The 21,476-nt window shown below is 41.1% G+C and overlaps 1 protein-coding gene across 1 annotated transcript in view; it reads left to right on the forward strand.

Moving 5' to 3' along the window:
* Positions 1–12,689: 12,689 nt before the first annotated feature.
* Positions 12,690–21,476, forward strand: part of LOC145391396 (uncharacterized) — a 15,092-nt gene continuing 6,305 nt past the window's right edge. The window contains exons 1-6 of the mRNA XM_080266003.1: positions 12,690–12,797; positions 14,528–14,632; positions 17,262–17,333; positions 18,974–19,095; positions 19,791–19,909; positions 20,347–20,519. Of these exons, the coding sequence (XP_080122129.1) occupies positions 17,273–17,333; positions 18,974–19,095; positions 19,791–19,909; positions 20,347–20,519 (475 nt within the window). The 5' untranslated portion in view covers positions 12,690–12,797; positions 14,528–14,632; positions 17,262–17,272. The remainder of the gene's footprint in view (positions 12,798–14,527; positions 14,633–17,261; positions 17,334–18,973; positions 19,096–19,790; positions 19,910–20,346; positions 20,520–21,476) is intronic.

The following is a 21,476-nucleotide window of genomic DNA, read 5'->3' on the forward strand; positions in this document are numbered from 1 at the left end:
ATGCAATCGTTTGTCGTTACATAATTGTTACATATCGTTTGTAGTTACATAATTGTAATAATTGCAGTCCTGACATATGCTGCGGTCGATGATATGATGTGCCATGCCACTAGCTTGTGGAGACAACCGTTTGCTTTTATGTTTGTAGTTTATGTGGTATTTTGGCATTTGTAGTAACACTTACACTTATTTTCATTTGTTTGTTATGTGATCTTACTCTATTTCTTTTTCTTTTTTCTTTTTTTTTTGTTTTTGTATGTATTGATTTTCTATAGTTTGTTTTTCTTCGTTTGTCTACGCTTTTTCTGTGTTGTTCTTGGTTGCATAATTGCTGGTTAAATCCCTTGGGACCCTTTTTTAAGGTTTAGTTTATATTGCACAGATATTACTGAAAATATTATATAGTCCCATATTTTATTTTATATAAAAAAAATATATATACACTATATACAGTATTAACTATATACACTGACTTGTTGTTCACTTGTACCTATCGTAGGCAATATATGTGTCAGCACTGTGTGGAAATCATTGTTTTCACGATTGTGTTGAAGATGTTCATTCTTGCTAACATCTTTTTTGTTGGCCATTTTTTTTTCTTTCTGGTTTTCCTTGTAACTTAATTTATATGTTTCCACTAGGTAGCTTTAATTAATAAATGTTTAATACAATTCTTTTAATCGCTCACTGAGTAACTGTGATGGTATATTTTCTTTATTGCTTTGTAGATGTAATAATGTATAGCTGTATGTATGAAACACGTATTTTATGTAGGTATAAATGGTAACACTCGTTGGTAGTAAATAAATGTTATAATAAATGAATGAATATATACAGTGTAGAATATTTATTGTTGGTGATTATTTAGTGTTTGAGTTATGCAGATAACTGAAGTAAGTATGTGTATTTAAGCTGTAACTATACAGCACGTTTTATATGTTTGTGCAGAAGCTTATTGTCTATCACTGTGTATTGTATAAATGAAGTAACTATGTAACTCACTAATTTTTACCGTGGTGGGAATGGTGTTAGTGATGGTGCAGGTGGTGAGTTGACTGACGTGGCGTCTTTTCAGCAAGCACGCATGATGACGTCGACTTCCCACACTGGTAGCTGTGGTGAGTAAATGAGTAGCGATGAGTAACTTGAGTGAAGATGAGTGAGTAGGATGAGTTGTGAATATGGACTTGGTATTTGCTTCGTCGTCTTGACCTCTTCACTCCTGCGTCAGCGGTGGAGGTTGGGTGGATGTAGCAGAGAGAGGAGGGTGAGGTCTGGTAGTTGTGAGTTACGAGTCGTGTCTCATTCTTCGTTTGTTTGTTTTGTTTTCTTTGTCGATGTTTTCTCGGTCCTTTTCTCTTGTGATTTACTCGTTGTGGGATGAAGACTGCCTCTACTTGTAGGTGCGTGTAGAAGATTATACAGACGACTCGTAGAGTTGTTACTTCTAGTTGATTGTAGATGGTTGTAGTTCGTTGGTTCGTTGTAGAAATTTCAAGATTGTTTGTATCAGTACTTTGTTAAACTACTTGCAAGGCGTCCTGTGACCTCTTCACCTCTACATCAGCGTGATAATCGAGGAGACGGAGGGGGCTGGTTGGAGAGAATACTGTCAGGAGCTGGTTGTGAGTTGATGGTTGTGAGAGGTATTTTTTTGTTTTCAATCTTGATATTTTGTAGGAATTCACTGTTGATTCGTAGACGAGGTGCGTTCTTTTCACTGCTACCAAATGTCATAAAAAGACTTTGTAGTTACTTGTAGAGAAATTATATATATTAGACTTGTGGACGAGCGGTTGTTATACGTGAGTTGTTTTGTAAGTAAATAATCTTGGTTCCCATTTGCCACGCAATGACAGGAGAGGTAAAGAATAGTATGGGACTATTTTTATTTGTGTTGGAAATATTAACAAGTCTCTCACACACGAGTGAGTATAAGTAGAGTCCCTGTCTCCCTGTCTCTCTCTCTCTCTCTCTTCCAAGTTGCTAAGCCTTTCTCCCCACTACCTGCCGATTCTATGGCCTCTCTTCTTCTGAGCTCTCTTTCCTAAATTCTGGTGAAACAGGAGTTGTGTCACGTGTGTTCACTGTGGTTGGAAAGTTCTAGAAGCCTGTGTGTGAGTATGTGTGTATGTGTGTGTATGGTCACTAGGCTTTGCTCACCTGGTGTTTCGCTGACAAACTAACTGCATCATCTCCTGACTTGCTACTTCGTAATCTGTCGTCAGCTTTTCCTCACTGTATCTTGCAAGATCATTTCCCAGGGTCGCATAGAGCTGTCTATCTGTCTATTTATCTATCTATCTATTATGATTTGTAAATATAATATGGAGTCCTAACACGGGGATCGTTAATGAGAGACAAGTGCACAGAGCCGCTCCACATAGAAGTGATCCCACATCTAGAAAGGCGATTGTCCGACCATCGTTTGAGAGCAGGGCCGACGACAGCCATCACAAGACCCTGGGCAAGATTATCAACAATGGGACCCCCTTCCCCTGAAAACTGTGCTGAATATACGAGTATTGTACTTTATGTCTAGCTCACGGTTAAAGTGCTCCCTAACCAGTGTGTAATGGCACATTGATGTACTGCCCAAAGAATTCTGATGTGCCATAGCACCTTCTCCTCCCTCTCTACAAAACAGCGATAATAACTACAAGGAAATTATAGTACATGTAGGCTATATTATGTAAAGAAAAATAAGAAATACTATTGTGTAATGGAAAGAAACAAATGAATACATTAAAGTTTCCTATGATTTCATGTACTCATGCAGTACTTTATATATGCAAATTGCACTCCATTCACTTAATATAGGATATATGTTACATTTTCTTTCCACTTAACACTATCTTGGAGGTATCAGGCCCCCCCTTCGGGCCCGGGCCCTGGGGATTGTCCCCATCTACCTCTCCCCCCTCTCTTCGGCCCGATTTGAACGGCGGGGCTTATCTGATCGTATCTTGCTGATTAAGACTTCTTGAACGCTTTAATTATTTTTCGCTTTTTTAAATTATTTTTCGTCTTATACTTCGTGTATGTATGTATGTAATAGGATAGATAGGGAGGTATGTACTGTAAGTAGCCAGGTAGATAGGTGAAGATCAGTGTCGATCATGTGGATGATGTGGAAAATCGTTGCTACCAATATAAGGTCGTGAGCCACTTCTGCAACGGGCTGCAGCATGCATTGAGCAAGGAGGCCGGAGTTGTGAACATTTGCTGTAAATATGAATGACGTACCAGTGTCTAGCATATTGTATACTATTGTTAATAAATCTCATTGTAAATGATGGACGTCTCATTTACAGTCTCCTGACTCCAACACATCCAGAGCAGATCTGTGGAGTGCTGTAACTCCCAAACTATTGAGATTTCGCAATATGCTCATTTAGGAATTTGCATTCAGTATCGTCTCCGGAACATCCCCCCTGAATTTTGCTACTTATTTACTGAACACCCTGTATACTACTGCCTGTAATTCTACATGTCTATAATTATTACATATCATATTAATGCCTATATGTATGTATGTGTATATGTATTTATGTATGTCTCAATCTACCTCTCTTCACAGACATTTTTATTCATTCTTAATGTTTCATTCTTTTTCTTTTAATATCAGAGTTTCGTCTCAAGCAATGGTTCCCATCCTATAGTTCATCAATTCTTGGTTCAGAGATCCCCAATTTCAGGACTTTGTGTTGGTCAGTATCATGCAAACGAAGGACCAATGAATATATTTGGTAAGCATGAGATGTTATGATTGTACGTTGATGATTCATGTATGACGGAGGGAGAGGATGTTACCTAAATTCATAAAATTGTTTACAACTTTTCAGCCTGTCCATAAAACAAAACATGGCTTTGGCACATAGTATACTGAACACTGTGCTGCTATGACAAGATTGAATGCAATAATTATATAAATGTGAAGAAAAACTACATTTCATAATCAAGAGATGAAGCCGTCATTGGTCGGATCCGAGAGCAGAATTTTTTTACGGGCTTCTGTCCCAAACAACGTCTAACTTCCAAACAGTGTTTAGTAAATTACAGTAAGTGATAAGTAACCCATAACACCTAACTTAGAATCAGTGTTTAGTTACTCACCTAACTGGCCGAGGTCGACGATTGGGATGGTGGTGGTGTCTGGCTTCTTGCAGGACATGACCGAGGCCGCACTGAGGGTACAGAGCTTCATGAGATAAGGAGAAAGATTAATGCACAGTGTAGTATCTACACTGTGGGTTAATGGATACACAGGTAAACCGAAAGAAAACGATAGATCGACACAGGAAGAAAGGCAAGGAGAGATAGAATGACTTAGTTACAGGGTATGTCAAACTTCGAGTTAAATATATAGCTTTATACGGTGATGGTGGTATTTGAGTGGTAGTGGTAGTTGTGAGGATGGTTGTGGTGTAGTGGTGGTTTTGGTTGGGTGCAGTGGAGGTTGTGGTGGTAATTAATGGTTGTGATGGTAGTGGTGTTTGTGGCAGTTATAACAGTAGTGATAGTTGTGATAACGGAGGTGATGATAAAAGTGGTGGTTGCAGTAAAGGGGATAGTTGTGGTAATGGTGATAGTTGTGGTGGAAATGGTGGTTGTGGGCATAGTGATAGTTGTGATGATAGTGGTGGTTGTGCTAATATTGACAAGTGCAGTTAGTGCTATTTGTGGTGACAGGGATACTACTGTACAGTCGCTGCGTGCCCTGGCAACGACCATTCGAAAGTGTGTCTGATTTCGTGTATAATAAGAGACGCATGTGATTCGTGTATATGTTCGTGTATAATAATATTCGTGTATACTATATTCGTGCATAATAATATGATTCGTGTATAATATGATACGAAATCGGACGCACTTTGAATGGTAAGTTGCCAGGGTACGATAATGACATCCTCAGAGTCGTGCGCCGCGACTATAGTGGTAATTGTGGTAGTAGTTGTAAAAGTGACTTGTGGTGGTTGTGGTAATTGTAACTGTTGTGGTGGTAATGGCAGTTGTAGTAAAAACTGTCGTGGTTGTGGTAGGTGTAGTAACAGGGATAGTTATGGTGGCAATGGTGGCTGTGATAGGTGTGGTAATAGGGACAATTGAGGTGGCAGTGGTTGTTGTGGTAGGTGTGGTAACAGGGATAGTTGTGGTGGTTGTGGTAGGTGTGGTAACAGGGATAGTTGTGGTGATCGTGGTACGTGTGGTGGCATAAATAGGGACGTACCCGAGGGAAGAGAAAGGTATACAAACACATGCACACAGCTCTGAGAGTGTGGGCAGACTAATAATAATTAGCTGTGCGCCATACGAAACAGTTTACACATTCTGCCCTTTTACCTATTCGTCCCGTACCTGTCCCCCTCTCCCTCTCTCTCTCTCCCTCCCCTTTCCCCGACATCTCCCTTCCTCCCCATCTTCCTCCCCTTCTCTCCCCTTCCCATAATGCACGAAGAGCATTGGTGGTCACACAGCCTCCCCTCTCCACCTCCACATCGTAACATACTCACAAATGGACTTTAACCAGTAAACTCTACCACTCTCTTTCTCACGCCGGTCAGACTGGTGGACTCAGTTTTCTCCTGGATATAAAGCGACTACAGCGGGGCGTATCATAAACGATTATAGGGCATGATCGAGACTACTTAATGTACCTGGGGTGGGTGTTTACGACGAATCGTTTTCCCTTTCATGTCAACTGCCACCTGAATATAAAGTGAAAGCACAACCCGTCCCCTTAACTCCAGTTATTGCATGCATTAGAAAAAAAGGGTAATATAACGGCTAATTACCTTAAATTATATCTTAAAGGCTAGGTTATAATTTAATAAAGTACACACATTCTCCTCCCTACATAGGACCACCACTGTACTAAAAAATACTAATACTCAAGACACGGGTAAGTGGGGTGCGTGAGGTAGGGCTCAGAGGTAGGTGTGGCGAGGTGACTATAAGGCACGGTGTCTCCACCGAAACATCTCCTAGGGTCTCTCTACCGAGATCATGGTAGCACCTTGCCCAGGCATTTCTTCCCCCAGCACCTGTGCCTTGGAATTTATTTGATTTATACTAGAAACATAATACTATATGTGATCCTAAGTTCACAAGAATGAGTAAATACAAATTACAGAATTGGCAGAGTACATAATGGTATTTGTTTGAAAAAGTAGTAGGAAATAAAATTTTTATGAGCTAGAGTTATGCAGTACAAGCAGATTAGGTAAGGTTACCCTTAAACTTCCAGTTGCTTCCCACGACCTGGAAAAAGTAAAGATTCTACCTTTTATTAATTTACCACTAGGAATGTAGCCATTAATTAACTTATATTTAGTTACCACTTGGAATGTATTCGCTAGTTATAAACTGGCATACAGGAATGATTCTGTACTAAAACACTGCCATGACGGTGAACAAAGGCTTTTTCCAGCAGGCCGTTCACTTCATATCTCTTAATCACTTCTCAGTTTATGCTAAGACTACTTCAGGCTACATTTAATGTGTCTATGAGGAATAAGCGTGTGAGTACTAACCTCTTTAGGGGGTCAAAATAACCTACAGATCCATGGGGTGTATGAGTGCGAGAAGGATCCCTGCCCGCACTGCTCCGCGTCGTGTTATAGACAGGCGAGGGGAGCCGCTAAAGGGATGAGACGAGCGAAAATTCCATTTGCCAACTTTTTTCCCAGCTAATTTGTCAGTATGAATTTAATATGAGAGGAAGAGTTATCGAATATGATTGTTATCATGCACTCTTCTGTTTTTAATACTTCAGTTTTACCTCATCACCTCCTATAATCATACCATCAACATAATAGGCCAGGGTCATTAGCTCTACTTGGAAGGGAACCTGAAAAAAATTCGAGATAGCCGAGTTTTTCAGGAAAGCTACTTGGAAGCATGCCAAGTTGAAATCCACAAACATCCTAAACATTCCACATGAGCTAGCCGTGAGGGACGGAAATCCATGATGGCCGCCAACGGCATGGGACTCTTATATAACTTTGGGACCAGAAGTCACAGATGGTCATGTAATACTCCTTTTTTTTAAAGGTTTTTGGGTATAAGAAAACCATTTTTACCATTATTTCAATGATTTATTGATGTATGTTCAAGATATGATGAAGGTAATGATGTTCAAGAGATGAAGGTAATGTACTGTTTTAAACAAAGTGGTAGTCAACACATTTAAAGCCAACAACTAGCACTAACTTTTGCCAGCAGCAGTTATTGAACTACCGTGTTTTTAATTAAACATTTTTTTTTTAGCATCATATCTAGTAATGGTCACAGTTATAGCATGGGGACTCACTATCTTCTCCATCAGGTGGGCATGGATTAGCACAAGATTGGCCAATACACGAGGAACACATCGGTGTACAGTTGAGTCCTGCTTTCCGACATTTACATCTTTTACCACACATTTGGTTACACCCACATAACACAGTGAGAAGAACATGCTCTGTTGCTACTGGTCTGTCAGTCAAAATGGGATTGAGCATTCCACCTTGAAGCTCCCAGCCCCAGTCAGTAGGATTTAGATCTTCACCATTGCCCAACCACCCCTGAACTGCAAAGTAGGCTCGTTATGAGTGATACTTTGCAGCTGAGGATGTAGGAGGTAGGCTTTGAAGTTGGAAGCTGCTGGATGCTTTGCTCAACCTCTGCTTGTACTGCACAAATCCCAGCTTATCAAGTGTTGTACATGATGGATTGGCATTATATAACTTCAGTAAGAATATTTCCTCCACTCTGGCTACTTCTTCATTGGTGATAATGCTCTTCTTAAACACCTCCAACGTCCTCCAATCCTCACTTTTCAAGACTGTCATGGCCTTCATTTTGCCATTGCCATGTAAGGCAGAGAATGTGTCACATTCGGTGATAGCGAGTGCTGTTAATATGTGTTGTCGAGTGTTTGAATGCATTGCCTGCTGGATGCTGTGTATGCTATAAACAAGTCTCTTGCATACTGCATGTAGATATTGTTTGTTGTGGCCCTATCAACCAACATGACAAACAGACCTGTATCGTTTGCCACAAGGACAACAGGTCGTGTGATGTTCCCAGCAAATGCCAATGCTTTGATACTTATTAAGTAGTCAGCATCAGCTTGACTTTGACAGCAAGCAACGTCTTCAGATGGAAGTCGTTCCTTCAGACCACTGATTAACCATGATTTGTTATGATTTGCTATAATGGAGCATTTATTGCGCGTGACTGATGTGTTGAAATCAAACACTATGTCTGAAGAGACATTTGGATCAGTGTGGCGGTTCTGTTCAGCCACCTTGGTTGACGGGGTAAGATTTGTGTAGCCATCAAAGCAGACAGTGCATTCTTTGCCATAGTTACTGATAACGTGATTCACATAGCTGCCACACATATCAACATACGTGCAGTCCACAGGCCATGTCACATTTTGCAGCAAATGTCCTCCATCCACCACATAGCATGGGTTCTCAAGAGCTTCAGTGGATATTGGGACTACAGGAACTTTCAGCACCTTGGTAAGACCACTTTTGTTGTTTTTGCACATTGTACCCCTATCAAATAGTGCTGGTGGCTGTTTGCTAGACTAATGTTTAAGGTGATTCTCCATATCCGATCGGTTATCACACATGTGACACGCATGAAGTGTAGTGTGGGGTAGACCTCAACGTCCTTGCCACGGACAGTGGCAGTACAGGTTGCAGCACCAATAGATATAGCCTTGTCACTCCTTTTCAACTCAACATCAGTGTAGGTCAGGCCAGTGATACGTGCAGCTGCCTCCTCACCTGATTTGACTGCACAATCTGCATTAGCACAAACAGATGCCACGACTCCAGTATCAGTGCAGACCAATCTTTCACTGTATTCACCTGTGTAGGCAAATGGCGAATGGTGTGATAGGTAATTCCGATAGGTGAGAAAGTGTCTGCTATTACACGCAATTGTGGATTCCCTGAGGTCTGAGCGTTGGTTAACTGTCTGAGAATATAGACCACAGAAAGCATCTAGTGACTTACAAACAGGAACTCTTTTCGGCAGGACATGGACCATCTTGGATTGTGTACTGCCAGTAATTCCATGACCATGTGCTAGACCTTCATGTAACTTCAGCATTCGCATCAACACCTGCTCAATTGTCTGGTCAGTGAAGCTTCCAGACCAGAACCCGTGGGTTTTTCTGATGGTCCAATACCCACAGATTGTGTACCTCTCATACTGTTCCTTGTCCATCAACTTTGATAGCTGCATCATCTGGTCTAGATAAAGTCTAGTACACTTTGCGTATGCAGTTTGTCCCCAAGCATGAAGGACAGGGATCATCTTTAAGATGCAAAAAAGATGTAGTTTCCAATCACCAGTGTTTTAAGCACGGATGAACAGTAGCAAAATGCGCACCATTTTCATGTACTCAGTCCATAGTTTCCCAGTTCTACTGATCTGAGATAATTCCTGTTCAAGATCATTTAAGATCTGAGTAAGTTGAGTGACATGTTTATGGAAAACATTGTCTTGTGGCCATTTCTTTTTAAGGAGCATCTCAGGTAGGGTTCTGAGTTCATTCAAATTCACTCCACTCAAACAGCTTGGTGTATCAAGCATCTCAGACACAACCGAGGCGGCAAAAACATGTGTGCACGTAGAGCATGGGCAAATGCATGGCCTGTCAACATTTGCCCTACTAGGTTAGGTATATAGACAGTTTCCCAATGCTCTTGCAAACCACTGCTGCTCATGACGTTACCAACTGCTCCCATGTAAGACATAATCAGATGGAATCCGCCTATTCTTACAATAAATTTGGTATGCTTCTATGTACTTCTGCCTCTACACATCAATCTGTATCCAACCTGAAAAAATGAGAGCATCTGATGAAATATATTCTGTTTATAAATACATAGCAAAATTATCAATACAGATTTCCGATTTTTTGCGTGTGCTGGACCTTCTCTGTGTATATCAGTGATATAGAATTCTTAGAATAATAGCAGAAATGGATTTATCTCTCCTTAAAACCCATAAAGGGTGGTATTACATGACCAAGTGTGAATTTTAGTTACTAAGCCATATATGCGCCTCATGTCGATGGGGGCCATCTTGAATTTTTCTTCCCACATGTTTGTTGGCCTTGACTTAGGATGCTTCTATGTAGCTTTCCTGAAAAAATAAGCTTTTTCGACCTTTTTTCCAAGTGTATCCTTGATGCTTCTGGGCTATCAGTATTATGTTTACTTCTCAAAACGTTTTCTCTTTCTTGAGTCAATATCCCACTATCAGTCTGTCTGCCTGTTTGTGACTGGATCAGAATAGACGTTAAGGGCCTGGATGGACCTAATGTAGCCTGAATAGTCTTGAATTGACTGTTTTGATCCTAAATTAGCTAATCCAAAGGAGGTTATGTATTCACCCGTGTTTGTCTGTGCACATTTCAAAAAGTTGTTATCCGATTTCAATAAAATTTGGTGGATGGGAGGGCAATGATCAAGCTCAAGGATTAATAGACCTTTTCCAGTGATGTCTCAGAAATCACATGGTTTTGTTTGACTCCATATTGGACGGCAAACTCCTCGCAGTAATGACTGTCCAGACAGAGCTGTCAGAGATTGAACTGTCTGATATATGCAATAATCTGGATCAACACCACCAAGATCTGTAGAGGAACAAGATAAGTGTTTGAGGCTGGACGCTTACACCATATCTAGGGGGAAATTCACCCGTTTCAAGTATGGGAGACCAAAACCAGATCTCAGATATGGCGATCTCTTACTATTTGGCGAACACCCCGTGAAAGTTCATCGGGGCATCCCTCAAGGTAAATATGTGTAAAATATCTAGCAGAAACTCACATACAGTACATGTAAGTCGTCTTGGTAATCAGTAAATTATTGACGTGGGGCCAAGGGAGGAGTGATTGTAAGCACTGACTGGGAGTCGAGTAGCTGATGAATGAGTGGAGGGTGGGGGCGTGAGAGTGTGGGAAGGAGGTGAAGGGAAGGTGGAGGGGGTTTGAATGGCGGTGGGGGAGTGGGGGGGTGAGATAAGGGTTGGTTTGGGGGGTGGGGGTGTGCAGGTTGTGGGGGTGAGGGTGTAAGGGAGGGTTGGGGATGTGGTGGTAAGGGGTGGGCCGGGTAGGGGTGGAGGCAAAGGGGGTTGGGTGGTGGTGGTGGGTATTGTGGGGGGCCTGTGAAAGGGAGTTGGGGATGTGGGGTGTGGGGGTGTGGGGGTTCGAAAGTGGGGGGTAGGCGGTTATTGGGGGGTTGGAATGAGGGGTGGTGGGGGACTGTGGTGGGGTGGGAGTGGCGGTGGGGGGCTCGGGGTGGCGGTGGGGGAGTTGAGTTGGGTGTGGGAGGGTGGTGGGTTGGGGGTGGCTGTGGGGGGGCTCGGGGTGGCGGTGGGGGAGTTGAGTTGGGTGTGGGAGGGTGGTGGGGTGGGGGTGGAGGTGGGGGGGCTCGGGGTGGCGGTGGGGGAGTTGAGTTGGGTGTGGGAGGGTGGTGGGGGGTGTAGGTGGGTGGGGGTAAGTGGGGTGTGTGTGTGTGTGAGGTGGTTGGGTGGCGGTGGGGGGATGGGGGTGGGGTTGGTGGGGTGGGGGGTGGCTCACCTGATATGAAATGCCTGCTACAGAGTCGGGTGTAGGCCGTCCGGCAGCTATCCACTTCTGTTCCCTTTCCTTATTGGCTGGAAACCGGTAGAAGTTTACCCCACTTCCACTTTTCTGCCATGTCTTACGGCCGAAAGCACAACAGTGGAATACCATTGTGGAATCTGCAATTCTCTCTCTCGACGTCCGACAACTTGCCGTCCAGTATGGCGTCGTAAACAAAAGTCTTATGACCCGTGACGTCACGTGGAAAAATCCATTGATTAGATAGGCTACCGAGGTGTCCCCCACCCTCTCTCTCTCTCTCTCTCTCTCTCTCTCTCTCTCTCTCATCAGCATAATTAAAAACACATTGTAAACACTCCATCACTTGAGTTTGCCTGGTCATTAGCCCATATCACGGGAACGCGGATAAGAAAACACATCATCATCATTACACGTAATGCAGGATTTTACTCAATTGCGTCAGTCATTATCAATCTTTACTTGTTCCTCTTGTTCTTATTATTCTTATCCTCTTTGACAAAGGCTTACAAAGCCCATATTTCCCAGTCCACAACGCCCATCTTTACAGAATCCCCTAACATCCCTTGATTCCTCCATTAATCACCACAATCCCAGCCTGCCCTATCCTCACCCCTCTGCCTCTCCCGCATATTAAAAATTTGGTTATTGTTGGTTCTATGCCAGAGGAAAAGTGGAATTCAGAAAAAAACAAAATCATCCCCTGTGTAATCAATAGGCTTCCACAACCACTTTTTTTTCTTTTTTTGCCCACTCACCTCCATCCCCGCCCCAGTGTTTCAGTTTTTGGCAGTATTTTGGAGCATCTTTTAATTTCTTTTCCTTTAAATCCTTCAGGCCGAGGCTGTACTGTTTTATTTTCGCTGTCCGCTGATGCGTATTCCCGATGTTCGCGGCACTCGAAGAACCAATCAGCGGACGCAATGAGTGCGTTTTTTTTTGGGGGGGGGGTCAGCTCTCCCTACAAGTAAAGAAAACAAATTTAACGAGTAACTTACTCCTTTTGTGGGCATATAGTATGTCAGGTTAGCTTAGTGACTAGACCCCCAAGCTAACCACCCCTACTATATCCTCCCATAAAAGGAGCAAGTTACCACTGAAATTAGTTTTCTTGTGCGGGGATAGCTGAATAGACCCGCACCACCACCACCACCACTCTTGCAGTCATTGCGATTTGCGTGCGGTAAGAGCTGATTGGTTGTAATTTCTCCATCTTCCACGAGAATTCCAACCACGGGAATTCCAACACCTGTGCCTACCGCCTAAAGAGTTTAGAAAACAACAACAATTTAGAACTTTATTTAAACATATTATAATAACCTTATTTTTTGTATTACAAAAAAGACAAAAATATGCAGAAAAATATATACCGGTATGTAATAGGGTTACCCTAAGTGTAAACAAAGTCGGGGAGTGGGATGTGGACTTTGGTGGGGAGTAGCGTAGGAGACTCCAGAGTTGGTCGGTCTTCGCTCTTGCAGTGAATATTTACACCGTATAGTGAACCGCTATCCCAGCAGAAGAGACAAGAATCAAGAAGCTTGTATATTAACGCACAAAGACGATATTATCTTCTGTATCAACTCTATTTTGTATCAAAGTTTGCCAGGCATATGCCTTCAATCAACACTCCTGAAACACTCCCAACGGCACATGTATATATATTTTTTCATGGGATTTAATAATAGGGGCGAACTGGGTAACTTAATGTATAGTTACATGTTGCTCTTGACATCTTAAGTTAGTACCTAACTTGGCAAAATGCCTACTGTATTCAGACATGTTCACTTCAGGCAGTATGATAGTTCCCATGCACTCAGCAAGATAAAGTTCTGTATACAGTATTTACCCACATGATTTCAAAATCATTGTCAGTGTCACCTTTAGGTATTAGGTGAATTTACAGAAACTTAAGTCCAGACTATTGGATTCCTTGATATTGTTCATTAACTTTCCCTGTTGAGATGTGTCTGTTCATATAACTTACAGGTAGAAGTATTGCAGATGTGAATCATTATATAAATGGTATATGTAATAATCTGTTATATCTGATCCCCAAGGACTTAGTATATAAAGTACTGTTGCTAGTGTTATGAGACTTGACATTTTAATCATTATCGGGGGTGGGAATCAATCCTGGGCCCTGTGAGATCTTAATTCATGGTGCAACCACAGAGCTAATAAGAGCACTGTTTGTCAGGCTATGCAAGCTTTTGTGTAGTGCATTACACTGTTGTTTCCACTTTCAGGGATTTATCTGTAAATGTTGAACACTTCCAGCATGATAGCATATCACTTGAGGCCTTCTCAGAGATACTGTGGTGGATCATGCAGTCTAATCATTAGATGGAAGGACTAAGACATGGCCAGCTCACCCAGGGACCATACATCTGAGAAATATTCCTAGCCAGGCCTTACATCCCACATTTCCACCAACTTGTGCAATACATGAAGTAAACACTACTGCTAGTTACACTGCATAGGGTTTCCCACAAGCCATGCATCATGGGGAAAACTAAAGTTTAGAGTGTTTGTTCGAAGTGCTGACAGTCGTGCCTCATACAAATATTCAAACAGGTGACCCACTCATCAAGGACATGTTGTAAGATGTCGGGTTATTACTCTGCATGGAGCTGTGATTCTTGATTTCAGATGAGGCAGCACATTATCCTCTCAACATATACAACGTCACTGCCTTATCTGAAATCAGGAATCACAGCTGCATGCTGAGAAATAACCCCAGACATCTTACGTGTCCTCGATGATGGGTCACCCTTTTGAATATTATGAGGCACGACGGACAGCACTTCGAACAAATACTGTACTCTAATCATCAGTTTTCCCTATGGTGCGTGACTTGCAGGACACCCTGTATTTATCTCTCCCTAATTAATCCTGCTTCTTTAATTCCAGATCAGTTCTGTGGTACTTCGCAAGAAATATTGTAGAAGAAACATACCGGTAGTTATTTTCACCTGAGAAGCCTGAGCGGATTTTTCTGTGACCACCGTTGTACAGGTATTGGTGGGTAGTCAGTAACTGTATCAACCTTTGTGGTAAATTTAACATCATAGGGTATTTTTTTTAATGGGCAGTATGATGAAGATAATAATGTTAATGATAATGATGAAAAATTAGGTGTTGTATCCAGATAGTATGAAAATATTATTTAAGCAACTTTATCACATCTACGATATCAGAAACATTGGAACAAAGTACAGTAGGGTTTTTGTTGATTACAAACCTCCACATGTGGAATATTGATGTTTTTGTTGCTTTATCTGTACATTCAGCCCTTCTGTTAAAGATACCTGTGATCGTTTTTGTCAAAAAAAAAAAAAATATTAATAATAATAACCCACGCCACATTTAAAAAAAAAAGTTTCGCACAGCAAAATTACTCTGCCAGATGGAATAATTTAGCCGTGACCTACAGTATGAAAATTTTTTTTTTTTTATTAAAGTAAAAAAAGAAATGCATGAAGGCATTTATTGTTACAATACCACACTATGTATTACATGCTATACAATTGATTAGGGTAAAATGAGGTACCGGTACTGGTAATTTTGCTGCAGTATCAGTAATTCCAGTTCAGAGGCCCATAGCTCCCAAATTATTTCATGGGTTCAGCTTTTATTGGACTTAGGTTTTAGAAGAATGCTGACCTAACAAGGGCATTCAAAGTTTTGATCCATCGTGCAAAAATATGGCATTAGAGAAATGAAATTGTTTACCGAAAATTTTGAACATCTGTTGCTTCAATAAAAACTGGAAGAAAAACTTCTCTCTACCCATTATTTACATCTTTCAGGTTAAAAGTGGTTTAGAACTGTTTTCATTGTTCTCACACACACACACACACACACACACACACACACACACACACACACACACACACACACACACACACACACACACACACACACACACACACACACACACACACACACAAATCAGTACCTTACCATGCACTTGTGCCATGGGAGTCCCCCATCCAACCCACCGACTATGAAACAATGAGTGAAACAGTGATGGATGCCATCGATATAAAGTTTGCCCAATACATGGCACAGACCCCACTGAATGGTAGCCTAGGCTACCTAAGCCTGGTTATAATGTCTGATATATTGGAAATAATCCGGGTTAGCAGGGGGAAGTCCAGTTGTCACATTTATCGGATTTCCACTTTTTTCGGTATGGGTAGGACCCCAATTAGTCCATTATAGTGGGATTGTACTGTGAAGCAATAAAAATATCAAGATTCCATATGTGGTTTATACTTAGCAGATACCATCGTTCATGGCAAAATTGTCTTGTTTTACCTTATAACTAGGCACAGGTAGCCAGGGCAACCATACAGTAGGGCCTATGCCATGTATTGGGCAAACTTTATGTCAATGATGGCATCCATCACTGTTTCACTGATAGAGAAGTGGCTGGCATAGTTGGAAGTTGCTTGGGGGGACGTCTTTAGGACACCAAGGATGTCTGACAGTAGTTACTCATGCAATCGCATTGGCCACTGGATCACTGTCCTCAGTCCTTCAGGAGCCATGAAGTGCAGGTCCATGTCACCCGTCTCAGTGTTCTGCTTCAATTCAACTGCTATGTACCACTTCGAATCATACACAGCGGCTACGAACTCCTCAATTTCATCAAGGAGACTGTCCATAGGCCGTAGCAATATAGGCCTTCACATGGAAAATTTTTGAGAAATTTGTAGCCTACCCAACCCCACAAACCAAGAAATCCTCCCCTACACAATGTGCTCAACATGTGAAAAAAAACACTCCCAGCCTGAGCAACTGAAAGGATAAAGGCACTCAAACACAAGTAGCTAAAATAATTTGGTTACCTAAGTGGTAGCAGCAAGGCTGTCCATGGTGTAGGACCTCACTTTCTTGCAAACATGGTTGTGTGGCATTTCCTTCTGCTTGCTAGATGACTCACAGGGTAGGCTACCATTCGAATTCTATCTGTCTGTCTATTGCCAGATGCCTCAATCCCATAACGGGTGGCCACAAACAAATCACCTCCATGTTGCCCTGTCCAGCGCCATTTTACTACCCTGCTTCCAGCTCACACACCCCTCTCTCATATACTTCTCTACTCCATCCCTCCAGCTCATCCTCAGCCTCCCCCTCCCTCTCCTCCCCTCCACCTCGCTTGCATACACTCTCCTTGCTAGTCTCTTGTTCTCCATCCTCTCCACATGGCCAGACCATTTGAATTTGCCTCAAATTATCAAATAATTTTTTAATTATCTGAAACAGAGAGAATGATAATATGGCCTGAAACATGTAAATAATGGGTAATTAGTTTTTTTTTTCCAGTTTTTATTGATGCAACAAATGCTGAATAGTTTTGGTACCGGTAAACAATGTCTTTCTCAGATACCGGTACCATGTTTTTGCACAATGGATCAAACTTCACATGACATTGTTAGGTCGGCATTCCTCTAAAACCTAAGCACAACAGAAGCTGAATAGTTTGGGAGCTATGGGCCTTTGAATTGGAATTATTGGCATTGAGGTGAAATTACCCCATTTTACCCTACTGTATATTAATTTTATAAATATTTAGGAAAGGAAATTAGGAGCCCATGTTTGTACTTTGTCCTTATTGATTTTATTTTCTCCATCCCAGTGTCATCAGCAATGATGTCTGATGAAGAGTCCGTGATCAAAAGCATCCCTGTTGTTGACATGGGGCAGTTAGGTAAGATGGTAACCCTTTCAGCATTGTTTTGTACTTCCATTGGCTTTGGAGTGGACTGTTATCATATAAAGCTTAAAAACAACTTTTAGTACCCCTGTCAGGACATAAGAAATCATATATACCCCTTTAGTCCAGTGATTTTTTTTTTTTTATGCTACTTCCAGACAATTATATTCAGCTTAGAAAAGACCTGTTGTACTAAAGGATTAATGAAGGTTATACTGTATCTAACTCCTATAATTTTAAAAGCCTGTCCTAAACTGAGTGAAAGCTTCTGAAAGAAGCAAGGATAAAATAAAATAGACATCATCTGACTGAAGGTATTAACAACATGTACTGTAGTCCTCATATGTCAGGGATTTGTTCCAGAATATCACAATTTCTTCCATACATTTAGTGCTGTAAATTGAAGGTACAAGCACATCTCTTTGAGAGGTACTGTATCAGTGAAGCATTAAGTAGCAGTATAGGCATTTCTATAATTTTATTAGGAATTAATAACAAAGAACAAAAAAAGAATGACACATTAGGAGGACTTGCATGATTTAGTTATAGATAGCCTTACCCTTCCATTAGCTAAGTTTCTGTTTCACGTATAGTTAATATCCAGACACAAAATTTCATCAGCCTTGCATTTAGTACCATTTGTTTTAATTTGGTGTATGACAGTAGTTTCACCTATGCCCAATGTATTATTTATTGTTTGTTATTTTTTATTTTATTTACATATCATGATATCTTGTTAATTTTAGCGCCAAGTGTTTCAGTAGGCCTATTGCCTATTCTTCCTTTTGCAGCGCCAGCATTGTGCCCAATAATCTATATACTGTATACTGTTTTAAGAATTGAAATTTTTTACTTAGATTATGTCTGTGTGTAATTATGAAGTGTATCCTGAAAATTCATATACTGAGAGTCAAAGAAAGGTGCAGTATGATTTTAATATTTAGTTAGCAAAATACTGTAAGCTGTATCATATTACAAATGTATTATTTTGGATACTCTCTTCATTTCATTGATCCATCAGTTCTAATAAAGATGAAACCCTGCAAACAGGAGAGAAAAATATCACTTCTGTACATCCTGTTTATCATGATAGGTGATTTGCATGAGCAGGAAAGGAAATTGAGTGAGAGGAATGCACCCCATGTTGGAAAGGGGATGTGGTGACCTCATTGTCTGTGTTGCAGGCAGCAAATACTTCCAGTTGCATTGTGAGAGGAAATGTATTTCGGGCTCCCTTTCACATTTATGTCCCAAGTGAGGTAAAAGAAGTGTGCTTTGGATTTTCTTACTGCATGCTTTCTTACACAATTATCGTGCCTAGCTTTCGTCTTGGCCTACCAGTTCTCCTTCCACCTTCAAGTTCATTCATGTATATATTGGATAAAGACAGACAGACTGTGTTACAGTACCTGTACTGTGCATTGGGAAACTGATAATCAGCTATACAGGTTGCAGTGGAACTTCAATAAGAAGTTATTTGTCTGCAATCCCCATAAAAGTAATGTTCATAATCCATTTTTTTTTTTTTTTTTTTTTTTTTTTTTTTTTTTAGTGTACTGTTAACAGATAAAAATAATATAAAAGTTATAAAGCTACTCATAGTGAGAATATACCATACTGACACACTGTGACAGGTGTGGGTGTAGCTGGAGATCCAGGGAAGGATGAGTGGGAGCGAGTAGCTGAGGAGCTGAGAGATGCTTTAACAGAAGTGGGCTTTGTTTACCTTACTAACCATGGCATCCCCAGAAAGCAGGTTGGTCATTGTCCATTTCAAGAATGTCGGTAACTCAGAATGATGATGTGCATTATCAATATGCTTTGGTCTTTCTGTTCATAAATGAGTTGATTCAAGATAGGATGAACCCCTCTTAGTGAAGTACTGGTAATTAAAAACAGCCATCCTTAACCCATTCACCACAGTGATATATACTGTATTATTTTTTCAGCTGCAAGATTTTTTTATTTACTATTAAAAGACTCTTCTTGGTGAAGGGGTTAATATTTATACAGTGTGACTTCCTGATGCCTCTTCGTGTTGAATTACTCGAATTTTAAGTAATTTTACAGTCCCATATTTCATCATTTAAGCAAATCTTTTCTTCTTCTCCAGCATTTGTTTGTAGCAGGTGTGTGAGAAATACAATAGCATAACAAATAATGTAGTAGGTATATGTTACATAATAATTGTGAAAAACGTGTATAGCTGTGTAAACAAATGTTGACAAAAGGTTGAGCTTTGCATCCAGCATTATTACTGAACCTGATGGTCCAACTGGATAATCTTATTCTGGAGACAGAGGTATGTTGGAAATCATTGTGCTGTACTTTATCATATTTTAATTCTCTGTCCAACAGTAATTCACTGAAGAATGAAGATCTGCTCTCAAACACATGCCTGTATTAGCTGTAAAGCATGGGCACTTTAATGATCAGTGTCACTTTCATCAGATTGAGAAGATGTTTTCAAATTCAATGAAGTTCTTCCGTCTGGGGGATGAGGTGAAGAAGAAGTATGCCAGCCTTTTGGAAGGAAACCAAGATGGATATATTGCCATCAAGCCAGAGAAGTGAGTAGGTAAGGGGTGACTGTAGTGTAGGATATGTAAAGTGCATGGCAAGTGAAAGTATTATTGAGGTGGTGCATATGAGTAGACTGAGGTGGTTTAGACATGCAGAGAGTATGCATAAAAGTAAATGGATAAAGTGCTGCAGAGATATGATGTGGAAGGAATACCTTCTCAGGGCAGACCTTGGAAAATGTGGAATGAAGTTTGGGGAAGAGAGCTCAAGGTCAGGACACTTGATTAGAATGGTGAAGGAAACCATGTAGCACAGAAAGCAATCAGCATATAAGCAAGGCTAACCCGTACAGTATTATGGAATGCAGCCTTTACAAATGCATGTAACACAAAAGGTATGTGACACAGTATAGAGGAGACAAAAAGATCACACATATCCTTTTCTTAAACTATTCCGGGTATAATAGTCTTTCCCTTTATATCAGACATGACGCTACATCAAAAGGCCCAGACCTGCGCGAGTCCTTCTACGTGAAGCCCATGGGTGGCATGTTCCCTGACGAGGAGATCCCTGAGTTAAGGCGGGTGGCATCTGCCTTCCATGCCTCTTGCAAGACTCTTACTGCTCGCCTCCTTACTGCCATGGCTTTGGCTCTGAGTATGTCAGTTTTTGAAGGAAATCAGTGTATTAGAAATCTAATCATCCAAATAAATATATTTGTGAGACCTCTTGAATCACTTGAATCTCTGGTGCAGGGACTTGCAGCCAAAGATATGTGTGTGCAAAATAATATTTCTGTACTTTACTGTGTCCGTTAAACAGTAGAGCATCATCTGCCTTATGTTTCTTATAAGTGAAAATTGTGTTAATATATATGTTAATGCATGGCTTAATCATCATCTTCATCATCATCATGGCTTAATATTAGCTTAAATTAAATGGAAAGCAAGTATTTCACTTGGATCTGTTATTTATTTATATACCGGGTATTTATTTTTTGGCCTAGACTCACCTATATCTACAACTGAGATATTACTTGTATAGTCAGTGCAGTTATGACGTGATGCATGCATTATTGCCACTCCAGTACTTTAATATATACACCCACCGCAAATTGACTTAGGACCTACACACACAATTGCTGTGGGAGAGTTGTCTGTCTTTGGTTTGTGTTTCCACCTCTACCAAGTGAACTTTTTGGGCAAGAAGTAACTGGCAACTCCTCTGGTGTTGGTGGGCGGTGGTGAAACACTCAGCACGTCAGTGCTTGCCCAGAAGCGAGAGTGGGAGTACATGTTCCCGTCGCTCCAAGCTTGCACCTCCCTCTTTTTTTGTATGCATTACAGTTTTCCCTGTTATTTTCCTAGAGTCAAGTTGTCTTGCCTGGAAAGTACTGATCAAGGGATGAGAGGCTCCGTATCATTGCGTGGAGGCAGGATAATGTCCCTATCAACACGGTTTGTGAATGTACTGGACGCGCAAAGTTGACCGTCATGAAGATTCTTGCTGCAGCGCGCAGCCTGCCACCTGATGTCATACCAGAGCACAAGCACGGCGGTGGAAAGAAAAGGACGACTTCCAGAGGTACAGATATGTGTCTGAAGAGAGAAGTAA

This window comes from Coenobita brevimanus, chromosome 18 (assembly GCF_032717465.1).
Source record: "Coenobita brevimanus isolate Jiangsu-jjx chromosome 18, ASM3271746v2, whole genome shotgun sequence".
Classification (NCBI taxonomy): Eukaryota; Metazoa; Arthropoda; class Malacostraca; order Decapoda; family Coenobitidae; genus Coenobita; species Coenobita brevimanus.